This window comes from Bos indicus x Bos taurus, chromosome 7 (assembly GCF_003369695.1).
Source record: "Bos indicus x Bos taurus breed Angus x Brahman F1 hybrid chromosome 7, Bos_hybrid_MaternalHap_v2.0, whole genome shotgun sequence".
Taxonomy (NCBI): domain Eukaryota; kingdom Metazoa; phylum Chordata; class Mammalia; order Artiodactyla; family Bovidae; genus Bos; species Bos indicus x Bos taurus.
In genome coordinates this window covers 108,903,766-108,925,667 of record NC_040082.1, presented here as the reverse complement: position 1 = coordinate 108,925,667, position 21,902 = coordinate 108,903,766, and the positions used below count along the sequence as shown (strand labels likewise).

The window sequence follows — 21,902 nt, the reverse complement described above, 5'->3', positions numbered from 1 at the left end:
CATGAAGACACTCAGCATCCCCAGGTGTCACTGTCAGCTCAGACCTCGTATACAAATGACCTAAAAACATTTAGGTATTAGCTATAACTCCCATTGGGAAGGACAGGGAGAATCATTGTATCATTCACAGTAACGGCTGCCTGTCTGGAAACTGGGCAACGTCTTGTGACTTTTGGGGCGGCTTCCCTCAGCCACCCAATCAATGGCCCATTGTCGAGTCCTTCTGCTTGTATAGCGGAAGCCAGCCCCTTGTCAGCTGCTTAGCTAGTCGTCCCTGGGTACACTATGATCTGTTAACAGCTCCCTAGCTTTCTGCGGGTTGGGTCCTCCAACCCGGCTGCTCGTTCGCTAGCTGTTCACATCTGGCTTCTGAAGGTCCGGGCTGCCACCTGGCCCTATTGCTTGGGACCCCCATGATGCCATTACTATCAGGGAGCCTGGTTCTATTATATCTCCTGCTCAGTCTCGGCCTCGGAGGGGTGGCCGTCCACCTTCTCATAGGGGCCACCCGGGTCCTCTCTTCTTGGTAAATGGGATGTCCTCTGGATCCTCTTGAAGAACATAACTAACTGGTAGATTTTGAGGCCCATCCCAAATATAGACTGTCCACTTGAGCATACCTTTCACGGAGCACGTGGACCTCTACTCGATTGCTGCAGCAGCTACTGCATTTCTCCTTCCCTGAGCACGGGCCATGGCTTTCTCAAGGCCTCCGAGAGCCACGCCTGGGGCCTGTTAGCGTGGCTCCTGGGAGTGCAGCACCAGGGTAGGTCGTCCCGTGTTACAGCAGGGCCGTCCCACACGGAGGAAGCCTCCCTAGGCTGGTCTGCCGTTAGCACCACCTTGCCCACACCCGACTCTTCTTGGTCCCACACACGCAGCTCCTGACCATCCATCTTGGCAAGGTCCCCGAGTGCCTCTGGCATATTGTCCCTTTCCTCTCTTGGCAGGCCCAGCTTTCCCAGCCAGGTTGTTATTACATAACCCTCATCATTGGTCCAGCAGCCAGGAGGGGAAGTGGAAAGAGGCTTGTGCATGACTTTTAAGCAAGAGAAAGTACCAACCCTTAAGGGGGAGGAGCAGGCTGTGTTTGTGGGCCTCGAGGTTGCACGGGGACCTGGACTTCCAAGACTTTCTAGGACATCAATCAGATGTTACCCCCCACCCCAAGTGTCAGGATCCCTCTTCTTCCTAACAATGACAGTAACCTTTGTGTAGCAGATTTGGTGGGCTGCAAGTTCAAGCTGCACTTTTAACCCCCAAGTCCTGCCCTGATCCCCTCAGTCTGTCCGCCCTTCTCAGAACCTGCCAAACAGGCCCTTTGGTTTCTTAAGTTGATGCTTAGTCATCCTTAGCTTGTCAGTCTTTCTTCACTGCATTGGTGATGGCCCCAGGAATAATCCCCTGACACCATAGTTCTTTTAAAATTTTTATTTTGATTAAGAAGACTTAACATACCCTCTTAAAATTTTAAGCGTGTAATACAGTGTTCTTTATTCTTGTTATAGAGACCTCTAGAGTTTCTTCATCTTGCTTCGTTGAAACATTTCGCCCATTGATTAGCATTTCCCCTCCTCCAGCCTCTGGCACCACCATTCAGCTCTAATTCTGTGAATTTAACTAAAATACCTCATGTAAGTGGTATTTTATATCTTGGGTTTCCCAGGTGGCACTAGAGGTAAAGACCCTGCCTGACAGTGCAGGAAACATGAGAGATGTGGGTTCGATCCCTGGGTCAGGAGGATCTGCTGGAGGAAGACATGGCAGCCCACTCCAGTGGCCTCTGTACCCCCATGTGGGCCAGGTTCCAGAGGTGGGCCACCCCTGAGCCACAGGCAAGGAAGGCAGCTCCCTTCCACTGAAGGTGGACACGGCTGAGAGCCGGCAGCAGCCAGCATTCCCGGCATTTGGTGAAAGGAGCCCCTCAGTCCTAAAGAGGCGGCTGGGCTCGCATCGTCTGTGGGAGCAGGACTGGGCTCAGACCGTCTTGCTCTCTTGTCCTAATATTCCTTTAACACCATGGCAGGGCTAAAACGATGGATGGCTGGAGAGAGGAGCCAACAGAGGAGGTTGGACAGGTTCAACAGGAGGAACGAGAGGCAGCAGCAGAGTTTAAGAAAAGCCATCTTTTACTGCACAAGCAAGGATCCAAAAGAAGAAATGGCACAGGGGGAGATAACGGCTAATAAAGCAGATTTGGACTTTCTTACTACTTGGGGGCAAGGACCCCCTGGTCTCTAACTCCCATGGTAACATGACATAGTAGGAAGGACAGTAACATATGCAGCTCTTGATTTTGAAGATGACTGTATGTGGTCGGGCTCCACCCTGCGTTACACAAGAGAAGTGAGTACCTAAGACAGTATGCAACCAGTCTAGAGTCTTAAAACTCAAGGTGAGAGATGGTGGTGGTCAGCAGTGATAAGTTCAAAGGTAGAGCAGGGAGCACGCACTTCAGCTGCATCAAGTGGAGCTAGCTCCTTCACAGTTTAAGTACATGGAACCCCAGCTTTTCTTTCCATAACCTGGAAAAGTTCTGCTTTCCAGATACAAAGACAAACAGAGCCTTCTGCTTGGACTTCCGGTGCGGACCTGACAGCCCCCACGTGTGAGGCGCCCGTCGGCCAGGACCTGCAGAGTCACCTGCAGCAGGGACTCTCCCCACCGAGCCCCACCAGACAGAAGAGGGCTCTAGAGCTCCTCGCCAGCTCATCACGGCACAGCCACTGTTTGTTACCAGGTCTCTTTCGGCAGTGGATGGCCTCTCCTTCTCTGCGGGCTGCCTGAGTCTCTGCATTCCAGGACACCGGTATCAAGGTGGATCCGTGTGTCCTGTCCTTGCCCTGCTGGATTCCACTTTGAGTGAGGGTCTGAAGCCATTTCCCCCTCGAGTTTCATGAAATGGTCTTCATGTGCCAACTAGGGTCTGCAGCCCTGCTTACTGCAACCATTTAGAGGGCAAATTATCTGAAAAGTGGCGGATGCGCCATCAGCTTGAAGATCAAAAGGGAAATGTCCAGTAGGCAAACTGATCCCACGTGCAGATCCGTTTCTAAAACGTCACCCACCATTCCCGTGTCAGTCCTGGAGGGCCCAGAGCTTTCAGCTGATTAGTCTTGGAGCAAGTTCACAGGCAACCATCATTTTGCTTCATTTAACAGCTTTACAACTACATTGCCATTTCCGTGCCCTCATCAGCTGACTGGCCTTAAGGCTGACTGATAAACACGCGAATGATGGCAGAAGTCACCCGAGGGATGAGCACAGCACCCTATTGTAACTTCAGCATCTCCCTGGCTGGACTGGCAAAGACCCCAGAGTAGCACAGGCCTCCGGATGCTGCAGTGCTGGGGGCACCTGGAGAGGGGCAGTTTTTAATTGAACATTTTTCAGGCATCTGTTCATTTTGCTCTCTCAGCACTCCTTCTTTCCTGTTAACAGCACCCTCTTCCTTTGGGGACTGGCTTCCCAAGTGGCACTGGAGGTAAAGAACCCACCTGCCAATCCAGGAGACATAAGAGACATAGGTTTGATTCCTGGGTTGGGAAGATCCCCTGGAGGAGGGCATGGCAACCCAGTCCAGGATTCTTGCCTGGAGAATCCCATGGACAGAGGAGCCTAGAGGGCCACAGTCCATGGGGTTGCAGAGTTGGACACGACTGAAGCGAAGTAGCACAGCGCCTTTGGGGAACTTCCTCTCCCATTCCATGTGGCTATGAAGTGCACTTCCCCAGGCCTCTCACTGGCTCCCGTCGGCAGCCGGCCTGTTAGTTATCTCTGTCCAGGGCCCACCACATCTCAAGCCTCTCAGGCCTCCCCCAACCCCCTCCCTCCCGGTAGCCCCAGCACAATCTTATCGCTGCTTCAGTCCCTTCCTGACATTTCATGATTTTGAAACCAGTCACGCATTTAGGACACCCCTTCCACATGCTACTAGAAGTCCCTGCAACAGGGCCCTGTTCTCCCGCACTGCAGCTGCACCCCCTGCTCCTGACACAATGCCTGGCCAGGCACAGCACACGCTCACAGCAGGTGAGTGAGCCTGCCTCCACACAAGCCTGCCTGGTGACTCTCAACACACCAGAACTGCCTACCCTTGGCACTCCTGAGGCCTAGCTTGTTCAACATCTCCTTTGATTCTGGGAGTTACCTAGTAACCTAAAAAGCAGACTGGGGGCAGGGAATTTTCAGGGTTAGCCAGTTTTTCTGTTTGCACCCAACAGAAGCTTGATAAAACCAGCACTAAAAGTTACTATGTTCAAACACTTCCCAAATAGTGGGAGCAGCTGTTCAGCACAGGGAGGTCAACTTGGCACTTTGCCATGACTTGGGGTGGGGGTGGGATGAGGGGGCGATAGGGAGGCTCAAAAGGGAGGGAATTTATGTATACTTAGGGCTGATTTGGGGCTTCCCAGGTGGCTCAGTGGTTAAGAATCTGCCCGCCGAGCAGGAAACACGACTTTGATCCCTCGTCTGGAAAGATCCCCTGGAGAAGGAAATGGCAACTGCAGTAGTCTTGCTTGGAAAACCCCATGGACTGGTAGGCGACAGTCCATGGAGTTGCAAAGAGTCAGACGCAACTTAGTGACTGAACAGCAGCAGCAGCATAGCTGATTCACGCTGTTTTACAACAGTAAACCAATCACCCTCCAATTAAAATTTTTTAAAAACCTTCTGAATATTAAAAAAAATATATATATATAATATCTCATCAGGTGGAAGTACGGCAACTTACTTAACTAATCCCTTCTGACAACTCTTTGTCCGATTCTCCTAGTTTTCTGCAGTTACAAACACTACTACCAGGAACACCACTGTCGTCAACTTTTTCTGCTCCTGGATTTATTTTCAAGGATGGCTTCTCAGAGTTGGAATTGCTGGGGTGGACAGATGGCATGAACACTTTAAAGGAGCTTACTACCTTTTTCAAAATCTCTTCCCACAGAGAACGTCGTACCGCAGCCTGCCTCATCACGCTGCAGCGGGCACTCTTAGCTCTGTTGCTCTGACCAGCACAACCGCCTCACTTTTGTTCTGTTTCGGACTTCTCTGACCACTAAGGAGAGCAAACCCCCTGCCCCCCGCACACGTTCTGTGCATTCTCAGCCAAGACTTCATGAGTCTGGTGTTCTTCCCTTCCCTGTGCCCTACATTCAGGGCTTCATCAGAGTAATCATATCTTTAATTCCACCACGTGACAGGCTTCCTCCCTGAAGGCTGCTCTCTCCTGCTCTTCCGAGAGCTTCAGCTTCTCCAGGCCTGACCCTCTTCCAGCTTGTGCCTGAGGTGAGAGGTCACTGAGAAGACGCGCTTTCCAGGTTCCTGGTGTGTCTCCATTTGATGCCCTTGACAATGTGATACCAACAGGAGTGAGGGGGTGAACGTGCCAGAGCACACGTATTCTTACAATAAAAAAAGGAAACGAAACAAGATCCAGAGAACTGCATTGACAATAAACCCAAGGGTTTTAAGTGAAACATTTGAACTGCTAAGGACCTAAGGTATCCCTGAGTTATCTGGTCCAACTTTCCTCACGTTAGACTCAGGACATGGATGAGCCAGAGGGGAGAGACCGGCAGCCCTGGGCAAAGTCAGTGCTAATTTTCTATCTATCTATCAAAAGTAACGGAGAAGGCAATGGCACCCCACTCCAGTACTCTTGCCTGGAAAATCCCATGGATGGAGGAGCCTGGTAGGCTGCAGCCCATGGGGTCGCTAAGAGTCAGACACGACTGAGCGACTTCACTTTCATGCATTGGAGAAGGAAATGGCAACCCACTCCAGTGTTCTTGCCTGGAGAATCCCAGGGACGGGGAGCCTGGTAGGCTTCCGTCCATGGGGTCGCACAGAGTCAGGCACTACTGAAGTGACTTAGCAGCATCAAAAGTAAAAGTCACTCTGAGGGAAACCAAACCCAACACCCCCACCACCAATGTCCGTTAAGAAAGCAGCCAAATCACACAACTACCAAGCAGAGCAGCTGCGTGCTGGTCCGCCTCCTGCCTTGCTGGCGTGGCCATGTGAAGTAAAATACGTGGGCAGTTTCCATACTAGCAAAATACTTTTATTATTTTATAGTGATAAAACAGGAAAGTAAAGACTTCTTTTTGGTGTATACCAGAGTTAAGGAAGTAAAAGAATAAGGGAATTAATAGAATTTTTATGTACTTTGATGACAGTAAAAAGTTAACAATACCAACTGTTTGTCATAAAACTTATAGCCCCCCAAAACACATATATAAAGGATCATAGTTTTTAAATCTATAAAAGTAAAAAATATACAGTCAGAAGCTCTAACGCTTATTCCATCTTTAATATAAAATTGTAAACATTTATTTACACAAAGCAAATGTGTATAACAAAAGTCCGAGCACCCTTTTCTTTTGAGTCATGGCTCCTGGAAGATGGGGATTTGCACTGAAGTGGAGTTGTCTCCTTCCCTGACTACCCAAAAACCAGATTCATAAATAAAGCCATTGGCAGCTCCCTGGGGGGACCCCAAGCATCACATTTATTGCTCTGACACTGCAGCAGGTGAGAAGCCTGCCGTCTGTCTAGGTGGCCCCAGGACTAAGGCAGGGGCAGCCCTCCCCAAAAGGGGGGCAGAGGTGTGAGTGCCGAGGACAGAGGTGAGCGGCAGCCAGAGGGAGACCGGGAGAGGAACAGGGACCCACCACCAGCCTCCAGCCCGCTATTTTTGGTAAAAAAAAAACCCACTGAAGTCACCCTCTTCCCCTTCAGATTCGGGAACTCACTCAGAGGGTGGCGTCTTCACTGGCTTTATGATGCATCCCTTTCTCTGAGCTATATTCAGCCTCCGGGGAAGGCTGCGAGGGAGATAAAAGGGAAATGGCCCCAACGCCACTCACGGCGGCAAATGGCTACTAGAGAAGACCTGAGGGTCCAAGCACCCCCATGAAAGGCACTGCTGGTGCAAAGTAACGACCAATGTGTGCACAACCCTTCATCCCCTCAAAGCCACTCAAGCTGGCTGTGTGAGCATTTTTCCTGGCTCAATTCTTTACGTATGATACTCCTTGAATTATCCATTTTGAAACTCCAGGGAAATAAAAATGGGGTGGTGATTTTGCCAGAGATCATTCTGCATATAAGCCACTCTTTTCAGTGTACTATTTTCCCTCCAATATTCCATTTGAAAGAGTTCCACCCTATGCTTACCATTTTGCTTTTGCTATATTGAAGTGCTCTCTCCGTCTTCACTTTCCACAAACAGCCCACAGGTAATACTATGTGGACTCTTAGCTTAGTCAAGACCTAGACAGTCACAGACCTTAAAAGAGAAATCCACTTGAGTTTTTAGCAAGGACGTGTTAGTGTTACACAGCAATTCTCTCTAGAAAGTGCAAGTCGTCTGAAGAGGCAGCGGCAGCGGGAGCAGAGTGGAGCGGGGGCCCTTCCTCTGGCCTGTGTCCTTTTCCCTCCTTCCCCTGAACCTCTGCTTTCTGGGGAGGGGACACCCGCCTCCTTACAGCGCTAGGGTTCCCTGGGGAATTCTAATGACTCTTTTCCTCTCCAATCTAGTGAATTAGTGCCATAAGGAGGTTTTCCACTTGGGCTGGAGATATAAAGAACAGGAGGCAGAAAGAACGGTTATGGGAAATGAAGATAGGGTGAAAGAAAAGACATCTGTGCACAACTCAACAATGATCACCTTCCTAATACATTAAATACGAGTCTCCAGAGAAACTGCAAAAGGTGAGGAGTCACAACAAAAGAGACACAGGAACCCCAGTTTGTATTTCAGCCTTTAGCCTGGGGTCCTGCTCTGAAAACACTGGAGGAAGGGATTCCTCAGCCCAAGTCTTCCTAAATGCCAACCTGGAAGAACAGCATTCTGGGAGAACGCGGGGCTGCAGTAACGACTGCACCTCTGCCACTAGCTCTGCTCCTCACGGCATCCTGTTCCTTTTTGGCACGTGCGATTTTCCAGTGAGCCTCTCTTTGTCCTGAAAGCTGACAAAGAGCAGGAATAAAAAAGGCTCTTAATCAAAAGGAAACCCTAAGTTTCCAATGCCACTTATAGATTTTAACCACCTACCCTAACCTCTTTTAAAACCTTAAAACCTTTAAAAAATCTTTTCTATGCTACAAATTGCAAATAGTTCCACTATAAAGTTTCAACAAAAATCTGTCCCAACACTGGGCCAAGTGGAGAAATCTTGGATTAGATCAAAATGATAGCACAGATTTTTATAAAGCTGGCATCGTGGGGTTTTACGGTTGGCTTTTTGGTCTTATGGATAGAAAAAACCCCCGTAGAACCCAGTCCTGCTGTCCCAACCCCATACAGTGACACCAGCAGATGGGGGGGCCAGCCCGACATCCCAACTGCTGGCTGGGAGCCGTGGGCCCCACGGTCCCGGGAGGACCAGGCCTCGGCTCTGCGGCTCTAGCTCTGCCTGCCCAGCTCCCTGGGCTGTGGGATTTGGTCCAAAGCAGTTACTCTTTCTTGAATCTGAGAACAAAACTACAGGCTGTGTGAACACTGAAAATACCACAAATCCTCCTGCTACTGAGGCCCGAGGAGGTCGTCCAGATCGCTCATCCACTCCTCGGAAGTCCTGTTCTTCAGCAGGGAGTCGATCAGGTCGGCGTCCCCAGCCATGCTGGCCAGCCCGCCGCTGCCCGGCTGCCCACTGTAGGCAAAGGGCAGCTCCTGGCCTGCGGTCCGCACGGGGTAGGCCTGGGCACAGTGCAGGCCTGGCCGGCCGCCCATGGCTGGGGCAGGGCTCTGGCTGAAGGCCCCCAGCTCAGGCCCCGCCGGGCTCAGGCCCGACAAGCCCTGCTGCGGGGCTCCCTGGGGAGGTGCTGGCACAGGGGCACTGGTCCTCTGCTGTGTGCTCACAGTGGGCAGCATGGACCCTGCCACAGCTGCTGAGCTCATGGGGGCCATGGGCCTGCTGGGCATCGCCTGAGAGAACTGCGGGCTGGACATTTTCAGGTGGGCCTGCTGCAGGTGGAAACTGGAGGCTGCAGTGAACGGGCTTACGGCGCTGTTTCCCGGGGGCTGGCCGCTCAGGTTCGGCATTCCCTGATGTTGCCACGTGGAATTCTGGCCTCCCATGGCTGCTGATACCCTGGGGACCTGTGGCTTAGTTAAACCCGAGTTCAGGGTCCCCTTACTGTGCTGCTGGGAGAGACCAGAGTTCCCCAGCGAGTTCTGTCCATAGGCAGCTGAAACCGAGGTGTTCTGGCCCACGCTGGTCTGCCGTGGAATGTGGGCATGTCCATTGGTGGCCTGTGGCGGAGGCTGGGGAACCATCTGGGTTATGCTGGAAGTCATGCCGTAGAGGCTGCTCTGTGGCATGCTTTGGGAGCCAGTGAACTGAGCCACACCCCGGTCCTGCTGGCCTGAGTTTGAGGGAAGAGAAGAAACTGAAGTGTGTCCAGGGCCCATTGGCATCAGATTCCCAGCCTGAGGGAACACTCGGGGACAGCTGGAGTTAGATGGACCCAAGCTGTTCACGCCAGGCATGGCAGAAGAGGACCCTAGAAGACAGAGAAAGTGCTGTCAGCCAAGCTAGCGTTTCTTCACCACCACTATGGAGATACATCTAAGACCCACACAGCAACTGCTGTCCTACAGGCATGAAAGGCAGAGTCAGTGTTCTGATACCTCACCAGATACCTCATGATCACGGCAACCTTAATGCATTAAGAGAGCCCTGGGGGCCAAAAGTTCCCCACAGGGTAGAATGGAGCCCGCAATAAGGAGATGAAGACAGGTACATTAAAAGAAAAAAAAAAGGCACAGAGGAAGGGGAAAACTCTGTGGCTAGGATGTGGGGAGAGTGTCTGGGATAAAAGGAAGAGATAGTCTTGGCCAGATTCAGAGGAGCTGCAGCCCCCTTATGGGGACAGGGCTGTAGAGCCGCAGGGTAACTGGACTGTGGCTGGTTTAGACCTCACTGGCCGGGGACTGACAGGACCACTCGGATGAGGGCCCACACGATGTGGTACCGCAGGGTGTGGGAGGGGGGCCATCAGAAGACGTGTACTGAGCGCCTGCTCTGTGGCGCAGGCCGTGCTGGGGAGACAGAGGGCCTGTCCTCGGGGAACCTGCCACCTGGGACTCTGTCTCAAGCAGTGACTGCGTGGTGACAGCACTGTGTGTGTAGGAGAGGGGCTGTTCAGGAGTTGGCCACAACTGAGTACACTTTGTTTCTCCTCTTCTGCTTTCCATTAGCACCTAACTAAAAACTGAGTTGAAAAAGAGAGAAATGCTGAAATAATCCACTTCTTTCCCAATGATAACACACAGCAACATTAACTGGGGTGAAGGCAGGAAAGCTGGCCAAGGCTCATCTTCTGAGCTGCCCACAGACTTCAATCCCCTGGTCCTGTCAGCATAACATAAAACCCACTCAGCCTCCTCTGGAAGCACGGCTGTGGGCAACTTCATCAGGACATGTTATAGCAAGAGTCACTGACCGAGGAAAGCACAGGTTTTGAAGACAGTCCAAGAGCTAGAAAAGCAAGTATGGCCTGGACTTTTCTGCATCTATCAACTGAACTCTCTATTTCTAGAGCAACAGCCTGAGCAATGCTGGTCAGGTTCTCTCACATATCTGAGACATGACAGCTGAAACCTCAGAATGTTTCCTGCCCCCACCAGATCAACTGTCTGCTGCTAACACCAACATGAGTAGACAGAAAGAAGAAAAGAAGCAAAAGGCCACAAGTGCATGAAGTTTCTCCTTATCTGGAAAATAGGACAAGGTCATTTTTTAAAGAGACACATAACAGTAGAAGCAAAGAACTTTCTTAAGAATTACAGAAGCCACTTCCTATGGATAAGATATCTATCAACTAGAGATGATTTTGCCTTAAACGACTATACAGCCAGGGACCCAGCCAAAGCAGCCTGCTTCTGTCCTTCTCTGGCTGACCTACAGGGCACCCAGAGAGCCAGGCTCCTTACGCAGACTGAAGCTACAGGAGCATGTGAGTCCATTTGGCACCTATACTGGAAAGCTGAGCAGGCAGCAGAAAGTCAGCACAAGGGGAACGTCTGTTCAGCGCCTGCCTTGCCCTGCCCCACATCATCGTCTCAAACACTCCTCACCTGTGAACTGTCCAACCTGTTGTGGGAAGGTGCTCTGTGTTGGGTCTTGATACTGGGGGGGCGGTCGGGTCAGATGGCGTTGAAACTGCTGCTTCTCCTAGAAAATGCCAAGATCAACAGAAAACAAGACCCACATAAAACAAAAACAAAGCGATCAGAGAAAAGTAAATTGTCCAAGTGGACAATTTTTTATCTGTGGAGATAATGTTCATAATCTCATTTGGGGGATTCTTAATAAACAGTATGACACAGAATGATGGGTCAGATCTAAGGAGCCACAGAAAGGAACGGAGTTCTGATACACAGATAGGACGGCTGAATCTCGAATGCTTTATATGAAATGTCCCAAACAGGCAAATCTACAGGGAGAAAAAGCAGACAGTGGTTGCCTAGGCTTAGGAAGATGAAGGAATAACTTTTTAATGGGTACAGGGTTTCTTTTAGATAATGTTCTAAAACTGGTTATGGTGATGGTGCGTAACTCTGACTAAATTGGAAACCATTTGAATTGTATACTTTAAATGGGTGAATTGTATGTCATGTGAATTATACCCCCAAAAGCTGTTATTTAATACATGGTGAAACTGAGGCAGTAATATGAATTTTAAAGTCATCCTCAATCAACTTTATCCTCTGGGTAACTAGTTCTCTTCTGTCTTAAGGATGTAATTTAAAGTCCTGAGAATTCCTGTAACCTTGGAATCTGCGTAGGACAATCTGATGACCGAGGGGGCAAACAAACTGCAGGACTAGGAGGGGGCTGTCAGTCCCTGACAACCTGGGGTTCTCGAATCCCAGGACCTCAGGGATATCTTCATTTCCCTACTTTATGTTCTGCCTTATAGCAAACTACAACAAAGCAGGATCTCACAGAAAATTGGTGGATCAGTGAGCTCAGTGCTTTGGTAGCTGCTGGAAAAATGGTTCTAATACATTGCGATTCCACTTTCATTAATCCCCACTAAGTGACATAAAGCTGCTCTGACACAGGCTACCACTGTTTGAGAAATAGCACACTCTTGTTTCCCAGAGTACTCTAAAACCAGACACACAAATAAGCACAAATCCACACACATACATACCGAAGCCTGCGGCCACCGCAGGGACCTGGGAGGCAGGCAGACACGGGGAGGGTGGGGGTGGGGTTTCCTCCCGCCTTTCTCCTTACCTGCTCTGCCAGAAGGTGCTGTTGCCTTTGCAAAAACTGTTGTTGCTGCAAATGTTTTTGTTGCTGCTCCCTCTGTTTCTGTTGGTCCAAAAGCAACTGATGCTGCTTCATTACCGCTGCCTGCTGCTGGTTACTGAGATAGGAGGTGCTACTGTGCGTGCTGGCCACGGAAACAGCGGGCGGCTGAGTCCCCACACTGGCAGCCTGGGTTGGTACAGGGACATTGGGAGGGTTCTGGTCCTGTCAACAGAGACAAGGGGGTCTCAAGTCAGGTGGGACACACTGGGGACTATAAGCCCTGATCAGAGCGGACGAGCTCTGCCTAGTGAAAGCCTGGCTCCAGGCTCTCCTTTGAGGCCGCTGCTCTTTCGGCACGTGACTCCAGAGCAACCATACTGCAAGGCAGGGCTGAGACCAAAACCACTGACACCTGAGTGCCCGGGCACGGCAACGAACAGTTAGCAGCTGAGTGTTAGCTTTGTTTCCTACAATTCACCAGTGGCTTAAACTTAAACTTGTATACCTGCATACCCAGTTCCAAAAGCAACTGCAGCTTCTAAATGCTCCCTTACTGGAATGCATGGGCACAGACAGGCCCCCAGAGAAGAAGTTTCTGAGGGACACTGGTTGATGGAGAGGCTACACCGAGTGTGCAAACCTTGGGCCCCTGGAGGCAGGGCTGTCCCTGAAGCAACAGGACTTAACGGTTTGTCCACCTACGAACAGCATTTTCCTGGGAACAGACTGCTTGGCTTCTGTCAGATGTGTTGTTGTTGTTTAGTCACTGAGTCGTGTCCATGGACTGTAGCCCACCAGGCTCTTCTGTCCATGTGACAATATAGTGGCTGAAATAAGTAGAAGGATGGACATTACACACACATTCTTCTACTGAGAGATGCTTACACTGCTTTCAGTTTTTGGCTATTAGAAATAATCATGCAATGAACATCTTGTACATAACATTCTTCTTTTTCTTTTTTTGGTATTATTTCTTGCAGGGGTATAATGTGTCAATGTTTACAAACATTTTTATGGCTTATGAAAACTATATAATGTCAAATTACTTTCTGAAAGCACTGTGCCTATTTACACATCCTTACTATGATCTGAAACATGTCAATTTCCTCAGATATTACTAGCATCGAGTTTTTCTGTTTTTAAAATGTTCAGTTCAGTAGATCAGTTGCGTCCAACTCTTTGCGACCCCACGGACTGCAGCACGCCAGGCTTCCCTGTTCATCACCAACTCCCGAAGCTTGCTCAAACTCTCGTCCATCGAGTCAGTGATGCCATCCAACCATCTCATCCTCTGTCATCCCCTTCTCCTGCTTTCAATCCTTCCCAGGACCAGGGTCTTTTACAATGAATCAGTTCTTCACATCAGGTGGCCAAAGTATTGGAGTTTCAGCTTCAGCATCAGTTCTTCCAACAAATATTCAGGACTGATTTCTTTTAGGATTGACTGGTTTGATCTCTTGCAGTCCAAGGGACTCTCAAGAGTCTTCTCCAACACCACAGTTCAAAAGCATCAATTCTTCAGTGCTCAGCTTTCTTTACGGTCCAACTTTCACATCCATATATGACCACTGGAAAAACCATACCTTTGACTAGGCAGACCTTTGTTGGCAAAGCAATGTCTCTGCTTTTTAATATGCTGTCTAGGTTGGTCATAGCTTTCCTTCCAAGGAGCAAGTGTCTTTTAATTTCATGGCTGTAGTCACCATCTGCAGTGATTGTGGAGCTCCCAAAAAAGTTTGTCACTGTTTCCACTGTTTCTTCATCTATTTCCCATGAAGTGATGGGACCAGATGCCATGATCTTAGTTTTCTGAATGTTGAGTTTTAAGCCAACTCTTTAACTCTCATCAAGAGGTTCTTTAGTTCTTCTTCACTTTCTGCCATAAGTTTTGTGTCATCTGCGTATGTGAGGTTATTGATATTTCTCCCAGCAATCTTGATTCCAGCTTCCACCAGCCTGGCATTTCTCATGATGTACTCTGCATATAAGTTAAATAAGCAGGGTGACAATATACAGCCTTGACATACTCCTTTCCCTATTTGGAACCACTCTGTTGTTCCATGTCCAATTCTAACTGTTGCTTCTTGACCTGCATAAAGATTTCTCAGGAGGCAGATAAGGTGGCCTGGTACTCCCATCTCTTGAAGAATTTCCCACAGTTTGTTGTGATCCACACAGTCAAAGGCTTTGGTGTAAGTCAATAAAGCAGAAGTAGATGTTTTTCTGGAACTCTCTTGCTTTTTTGATGATCCAACGGATGTTGGCAATTTGATCTCTGGTTGCTCTGCCTTCTGTAAATCCAGCTTGAACATCTGGAAGTTCTTGGTTCACGTACTCTTGAAGCCTGCCTTGGAGAATTTTGAGCATTACTTTGCTAGTGTGTGAGATGAGTGCAATTGTGCAGTAGTTTGAACATTCTTTGGCATTGCATTTCTTTGGGACTGGAATGAAAACTGACGTTTTCCAGTCCTGTGGCCACTGATGAGTTTATTTATTTTTGGAAATAATTTTAATTTATCTAGCAATATCTGTACAGGAAATCTGATGAGTTTAAAATGTTAGTGTTACAAATACACAAAGGTTCATTCACTGCAGCCTTTTACTTACAGCAGCGAAAGGAAGGAGATACCTCACTGCACCATGACAAAACAACTGTCATACAACTGTTATAAAGTCACATGACTGTCAGCTCAGTGTCAGTGGGTCCCTCTATGTGGACAGTGTGGAGGGCAGTGCAGGACACACCGCGGTGGACAGAAGCCAGCGCTAGCTCTGAGGAAGGCTGGGAATGCTGTTTGTTTACTCTTCCGGGGCTGGGGGACACTTTAGAACGTGAATATGAGTAGAAATGCAGACAATGATCGTGATAAAACGGTTCTCGACCATCCTCCACCCTTCAGACCCAGTGATTCTGCCAGGCTTGAGAGCCTTAAGTAAATAACCATGTAATTGAGACCTGTTAGAAAGCAGCATTCACCTAAATGCTATAAGCTTACTAAAACTTAGGGCATTTTGGACATACATATCTGAAAGTTTGTTTAAAAAAGAAAAAAAACAGAGCCTCTAAGGACATTAAACATGATCTTTACCTTTAAAACATGGCCACGAATGATTTAAGTTGTGTGGCATGAGAGAGACATCAGGCCAAGTGCAAGGGGTTCTATCCTATTCTACTGAGAGTCAATCCTGGTTTGCTTGATTGATTTTCATTCCCAAGGGAGCTGGAAGTCAAAAAGTAGCTGCTCACTTACTCCCTTTGTCCCCAACTATCTGGGACCTGAAAACCCACTCGGTGGGTGGATGTGAATGCAGAGTATCAGAGCAAAGACCCGTGCTCACCTGGCTAGGTGCAACCAGTGATCGGAAGGGCATATTTCCTGGCTTTGGTTTTATCAGAAATAAGGAGCTCTGCTCACTGCTAAGATGAGGCAGCTGCTGGGGAAGATAAGCCATCAGGGCCGGCTTGCTCTGGCCAGCCCCAGGGCCGCCTTGTCCACAGTCTGCTTTGTAGTGAGAAAGGGGCTTGGTGTTGCCATAGTCCAGCACCGAGCCTTGGCTAGCCACGGGGTTTTGATTCAAGTTACTTGGCGGCTGGGGGAGGCTCACATGGCTGGGCTGGAGGTAGGGGCCTCCAGGTCGAGGGGAGCTCTTGTTGACACTGGGCATCATGAGCAGTTTGGAAGTGGTGAAGTCTGGCTTGTAACCAGGAGGGCTGGCTGGCTTTTCCACGGGGTAAGGGGCGTTTAAGGGACTGTGGGCGGGGCCTGTCTGCTGCCACGTGGACATCTGGCCTGGAGTGGGTGCTGGGGCAGCCTGCTGCGGGTTCTGGAGCATCTGCTCACGCTTCTGCTTGGCAGCGATCTGCTGGAGTTGGTGGGCAGAGGACAGCTCTGAGCCTCCGCCTGGGCCCTGGCTAGGCAGCACCACACTGGAGAGGGCTCTCTGTGCATTCTGAGCCTGGGCTGATGCCGGCATCAGGCTGGGACTGGGGCTATCCACTCCAGGCTGACCAGCGGTGAGGAAGAGGGGCTGGGAGCCCCCGAGGCTGGGTGAATCTGTGGTCACAGGGCCAGATGAAGGCCCCATAAAGGTCTGTCCTGCAGACCCAGCCCTCACTTGTGGAGAGCCTAACTGTTCCTGTTCAAAGGCCGCTGGAGAGAATTCCGTCTTAATATTAATGTCCTGTGCCAAGGGGGTCTGTGTGGCAGAACCAGAAGACTCTGGGTCCTTCTTCTCTTCAAAGTCCTCATTGAACAGATCCTTCATGTCTTCATCAGGAACTGACCTGTTCAGCTCCTCGATGAGCTCCTTCCACTCCTGCTCATTGAGGTTGAGGTCAGGCATGAGGTTGCCTTGAGAGATGGAGCCTCCGGCCCCTGCGATCATGCAAGGCAGGTCATCCATGGGCTCCTGTTTCAGTTCTTTATTCAGGCTCAGGGGAAATGACTCACTAGTGTTGCTGCCTCCGTTCAGGTGGAGGCTCGAGTCTGCCAGACACTTCTTGCTGATGGAGTCCAGCCCCAGTGCGTGCTTCCCAGTGGCCTGCAGGGCTTCAGGGCCAGGCTTGTCGGGCTGGCCGAGCGGGGAAGCCGGGGGCAGGCCGTTGGAAGAGACGGCGGCTCCCAGAGAGGCCTCTCGGCGTGTCTTCTTGTGCCCAGGAAAGAAATCTCCGTAGCCATTCTGCTGATCACCATTTTGAGGGGATGTGGCACTGTCGAGATTCCTCTTTACCGTATCATGGAGATGCTGAAAAACATGAAAAAGAGTGACTCACATATACAGCACCACGTATGTGATCCCTCTGCTTCTGAGGGTGACTCAGACCAGGGTCTGTACCCCTTAGAACGCTCTCCTGCCGATTCTGCTTGCCTAGTTTACACTCTCCACTTCCAGGAACACACTCCCATTTCCCTTCCAGGGCTGTCTTCCCCTTCTCCTTTCCTGTGGCCTTGCCTGAATCAGGACTAGCTCAGCTGTGGCTAAGCAACACAGCTGCAGTCAGTGAGTCATTCCCTGGACATATGCAGGTCTTTTTGTAGGACACAAGTCTGATGCGGCCCAGAGTCATCTAACCTGAGGGTGTGCCTGATAATGGAGCCAATGATAAAGAGCCACAGAATATATATACATTCTTGAGAACATCATTTGAGTCCTGGGATCTAGGTTATGCCTAAGACCAGCCATCCCCCTCGACTTTTCACTCACAGGAACTAATGAATTCCTCCTTATGTTTAAGCTGGTTTAACTTGGATTTCTGCTGCTCACGGCTGAAGGAGACCTGGCTGGCGTAGGTTGGACCCTGTCGGGGGCTGACCATGTGCTCCAGGCTCCTTCTCAGAGCACAGCACTCCCATGCCCTCCCCAGTCTTTTCAGGTGGCCTGGCTGCTTCCTCACACGCCTCACAGGTCCTCTGCCTTTTGTCCTACTCTCCTCCCCACCAACCCTGAGCACGTTCCACCCCCTGAACCCAGTCACCAGCCCTCACAGACCCCACCGCTTCTGAACAGGACCGCTAATTCCAATACAGTCCTATCTTCCTGGCATTGTTCCTTACCTCTCATCTTCTCCTCAACTGCATTTGTTCACCTAACCTCATTAAGAGTCTACCATGTGTCAGGGACAAGTGCTGTGGGAATATCAAGACAAATGAGGCGGTCCCATGGGCTTCCAATCTTCTAGGACATAGCTACAGAATAAGATGAACAGTCCATGCAAGCAGTAGAGCAGTGAGCACCCTGAGAGTTCAGGGACAGGCGCTTCACAGAGACAGCACGGCAGTGGAGGTGGGGAAGACAAGCGGTGTCATCTCCCCACATCTCCCAGCTGTGCTTCCAGCTGCCAGGACTCAACTCACTGACAGAGGCACCAACACACAACCTCTAAACATGGCTGCTCCTTGCCGATGCTTCCTTCTGTTACATCTTTTATCCTTTATCCCCCATTCTCAATTCCACACCCCCCACTAGCCCTAAGCATCTATACACTGCTATTTACAAAGTTCCAAATAACAGCTTTCAATATTATCATTAAGTAGATTTCAGAGAACAGCACAGGACACTCTGCGCCGCTGTCTTCTGCTGCAGAGAAGGACCACAAAGACCCACCCCACCCCCTCCATGGGGCTGAATGCAGAAGTACCTGATCCCCAGGTGGGAGTGGGGTGCAAAGGGAGCCAAGGGCACCAGGTCTCAGCAAGAAACTACCTGTAGACACACATGTGCAATGAGCAAGAAAATAAGGAGGGTAATTTTATCAATCTCTGAGTTTCAATGTTCCATTCCCTCTCCTTCAAGATTTACTGTTAAAGCTGACTGCACAATGTTCTATAAATTCTGGCTAAGTACTTCTTTAAATAGATATTTGGATACTTAAGTTAGCTCAGAAAAAGTTAGAAATGCTGAATAAATGGAACTGTAGGTCAGAGGAATAAGCAAAACATGATCCTAGGACCCAAGTCAAGAACACAGCCCCTGTGTATAAAGGACACATATCTCAGGATAATAAATTTATGACAAATCCACAGCCAATATAATATGCAATGGTAAAAAGCTGAAAGCCTTCCCACTAATTCTGGAATAAGACAAGGATGCTCACTCTCACCTCTTCTATTCAACACAGTACTGGAAGTCCTAGCCACAGAAATTAGGCAGGAAAAAGAAATAAAAGGTATCCAGATTGGAAGAGAAAAGATACAATTATCATTATATGCAGATGATAATACATATAGAAAACCCTAAATACTTCACACAGAACTACTAGAACTGATAAATCGAGCAGGGTAGCAGGATATAAGATTAACATACAGAAGTCAACTGCATGTCTTTATACCAACAGTGAAACATCAGAAAGGGAATGGAAAAAAAAAAAAAACACCACCACCTTCGAAAATGTGTGCTCAGTCACTCAGTTGTGCTGGACTCTTTGTGACCCCATGGACTTAAAGCCCGCCAAGCTCCTCTGTCCACGGAATGTTTCCCAGCAAGAATACTAGAGTGGGTTGCCATTTCCTTCTCCAGGGGATCTTCCCGACTCATGGATCAAACCCGTGTCTCCTGAGTCTCCTGCGGGCGGACTCTTTACCATTAAGCCACCTGGGAAGCCCCAAAAAGTCATAACAGAAAAGGAATGTTTAAAAAACAAACAAAAACTTTTAAAAAAGTAAACCCCAAAATAAAACACTTAGGGATAACCCTGACCAAGGAGGTGAAAGACTTACATGCTGGAAATTATAAAACATTAAACAAGGAAACTGAAGATGACTGAAAGACATGTCAAGTAATCCCACGCCCTTGGACTGGAAGAATTCACACAGTTCAAATGGCCATATGACCCAAAGCAATCTACAGATTTAATGCAATCCCTACCAAATTACCCATGACATTTCTCAAAGAACTACAACAAATAATCCTAAAATTCATATGGAACCCAGAATTGTCAAAGCAGTCCTGAGGAAAAAGAGTAAAGCTGGAAGCATAACCCTTCCAGACTTCAGATGATACTACAAAGCTATAGTAATCAAAGTGTGATATTGGCACAACAGACTTACGGATCAATAAAACAGAACCAAAGACCAGAAGTTAAACCACACACCTGTGATCGATTAATCTTCGACAAAGGACACAAGACTATACAATGGGAAAAAGACAGCTTCTTTAGAAAGTAATGTTGGGAAAACTGGATAGCTGCATGTAAATCAATGAAGTTAGAACAAATCCTCTCACCATACACAAAAATAAACTCAAAATGATTTACAGACTTAAACATAAGACATGACAGCATAAAACTCTCAGAACAGAGCATAGGCAAAACATTCCTTGCTCTAAATTGTACCAATGCTTCCTTAGATCTTCCAAGGCAAAAGAAATATAAACCAAAACACAAAGCAAAAAACCTCAAATAGGACCTAATGAAAGTTAATGGTTTTACATAGCAAAGGAAACCATCAACAAAATGAAAAGACAATCTATAGAATGGGAGAAAATATTTGCAAATGATGCCACCCTCAAGGACTTAATTTCCAAAATATACAAACAGCTCATACAACTCAACAACAAAGAAACTGAAACAACTCAATCAAAAAATGGGCAGACCTACAAATATTTCTCCAAAATAGACCTACAGATGGCCAACAGGCACATGAAAAGATGCTCAACATGGCTAATTATTAGACAAATGCAAATCAAAACTACAATGAGGTAGCACAGCACAGTGATCAAAATGGCCATCATTTAAAAGCCTACAAATAACAAATGCTGTTGTTGTTGTCCTACACTGGTGGTGGGAATGTAAGCTGGTGCAGCAACCGTGGAGAACAGTATGGAGGTGCCTCAAAAAATTAAAAACAGAATGACCATACGATCCAGCAGTCGCACTCCTGGCCATCTATCAGACGAAACTGTAGTTCAAAACAATGCGTGCACCCCTATGTTCACTGCAGCACGTTCACAACAGCCAAGTCCTGGAGACAGCATAAATGTCCATCGACGGTGAATGGATACAGATGATGTGGGGTGTGTACGCGGTGGAATACTGCTCAGCGTCAGACAAGTCCTGGAGACAACGTAAATGTCCATCGACGGTGAATGGATACAGATGATGGGGGGCGTGTACGCGGTGGAACACTGCTCAGCCACAGAGGAGGAGGAAACAGTGCCACCTGCAGCAACACGGCTGAGATGATCACACTAAACAAAGTCCGTCAGAAGGAGAGAGACGAACGCCACGTGCTGTCATTTATATGTGGGACCTAACGACCCCCTGGAGAAGACGGCAATGGCAGCCCGCTGCAGAGACCCTGCCTGGGAAACCCCATGGACAGAGGAGCCTGGCAGGCTAGAGTCCATGCGGTTGCGGAGAGGTGGACACGACTGAGAGACTAAACAACAACAGCGGCAAATATGACACAAATGAACCTGTCTGCGAAACAGAAACAGTCAGACTGACGCTCGCGAAGAGGGGAGGGCGGGAAGAGGGCTGACAGGGAGGCGGGGCCCGCACCTGTAAGTTCTTATATACAGAAGGAACAAACAAGGCCCTACTGTAGAGCAGAGAACTATACTTAATATCCTATTATAAGCCATAATAGGGAAGAATACAAAAAAGAAGTGTGCACACACATATACATATAAATATAACTGAATCACTTTGCTGTATAGCGGTAATTAACACAACACTGTAAACCAACTATACTTCAATTAGAAAAAAAGGACTAAGAATACAGTCCCTGCAACACAAGGACATGTGCTTTATTTTCATGTAGGTTTTTCTGCTTCTTGCTGCCACCTAGCGGTAAGAGGGGGAAAAAGGAACCATGATCCTAAAATGGACCCTGCATAAGATCCATTGTTTTAAAAGTTTCCTTTGGGGAAACTAAAATTTATATCCATTTAATTAGTCAGAAGGAAATCAAAATGAATTGCTAATACTGAACGGATTTTTTAAAATTTATTTTTTATTGAAGGATAACTGTTTTACAGAATCTTGCTGTTGTCTGTTAAAACTCAACCAGAATCAGCCATCCAGTTTCAGTTCAGTCGCTCAGCCGTGTCTGACTCTTTGCAACCCCATAAACCACAGCACACCAGGCCTCCTTGTCCATCACCAACTTCCAGAGTTTACTCAAACTCATG

The 21,902-nt window shown here is 48.6% G+C and overlaps 1 protein-coding gene across 1 annotated transcript in view; it reads right to left on the bottom strand.

The window, feature by feature from the left end:
• Positions 1-6,042: 6,042 nt before the first annotated feature.
• MAML1 (mastermind like transcriptional coactivator 1) overlaps positions 6,043-21,902 on the bottom strand; it is a 61,980-nt gene continuing 46,120 nt past the window's right edge. Inside the window, exons 2-5 of the mRNA XM_027548446.1 lie at positions 15,612-17,018; positions 12,255-12,494; positions 11,087-11,183; positions 6,043-9,510 (exon numbers count right to left, since the gene is read on the bottom strand). Of these exons, the coding sequence (XP_027404247.1) occupies positions 8,531-9,510; positions 11,087-11,183; positions 12,255-12,494; positions 15,612-17,018 (2,724 nt within the window). The 3' untranslated portion in view covers positions 6,043-8,530. The remainder of the gene's footprint in view (positions 9,511-11,086; positions 11,184-12,254; positions 12,495-15,611; positions 17,019-21,902) is intronic.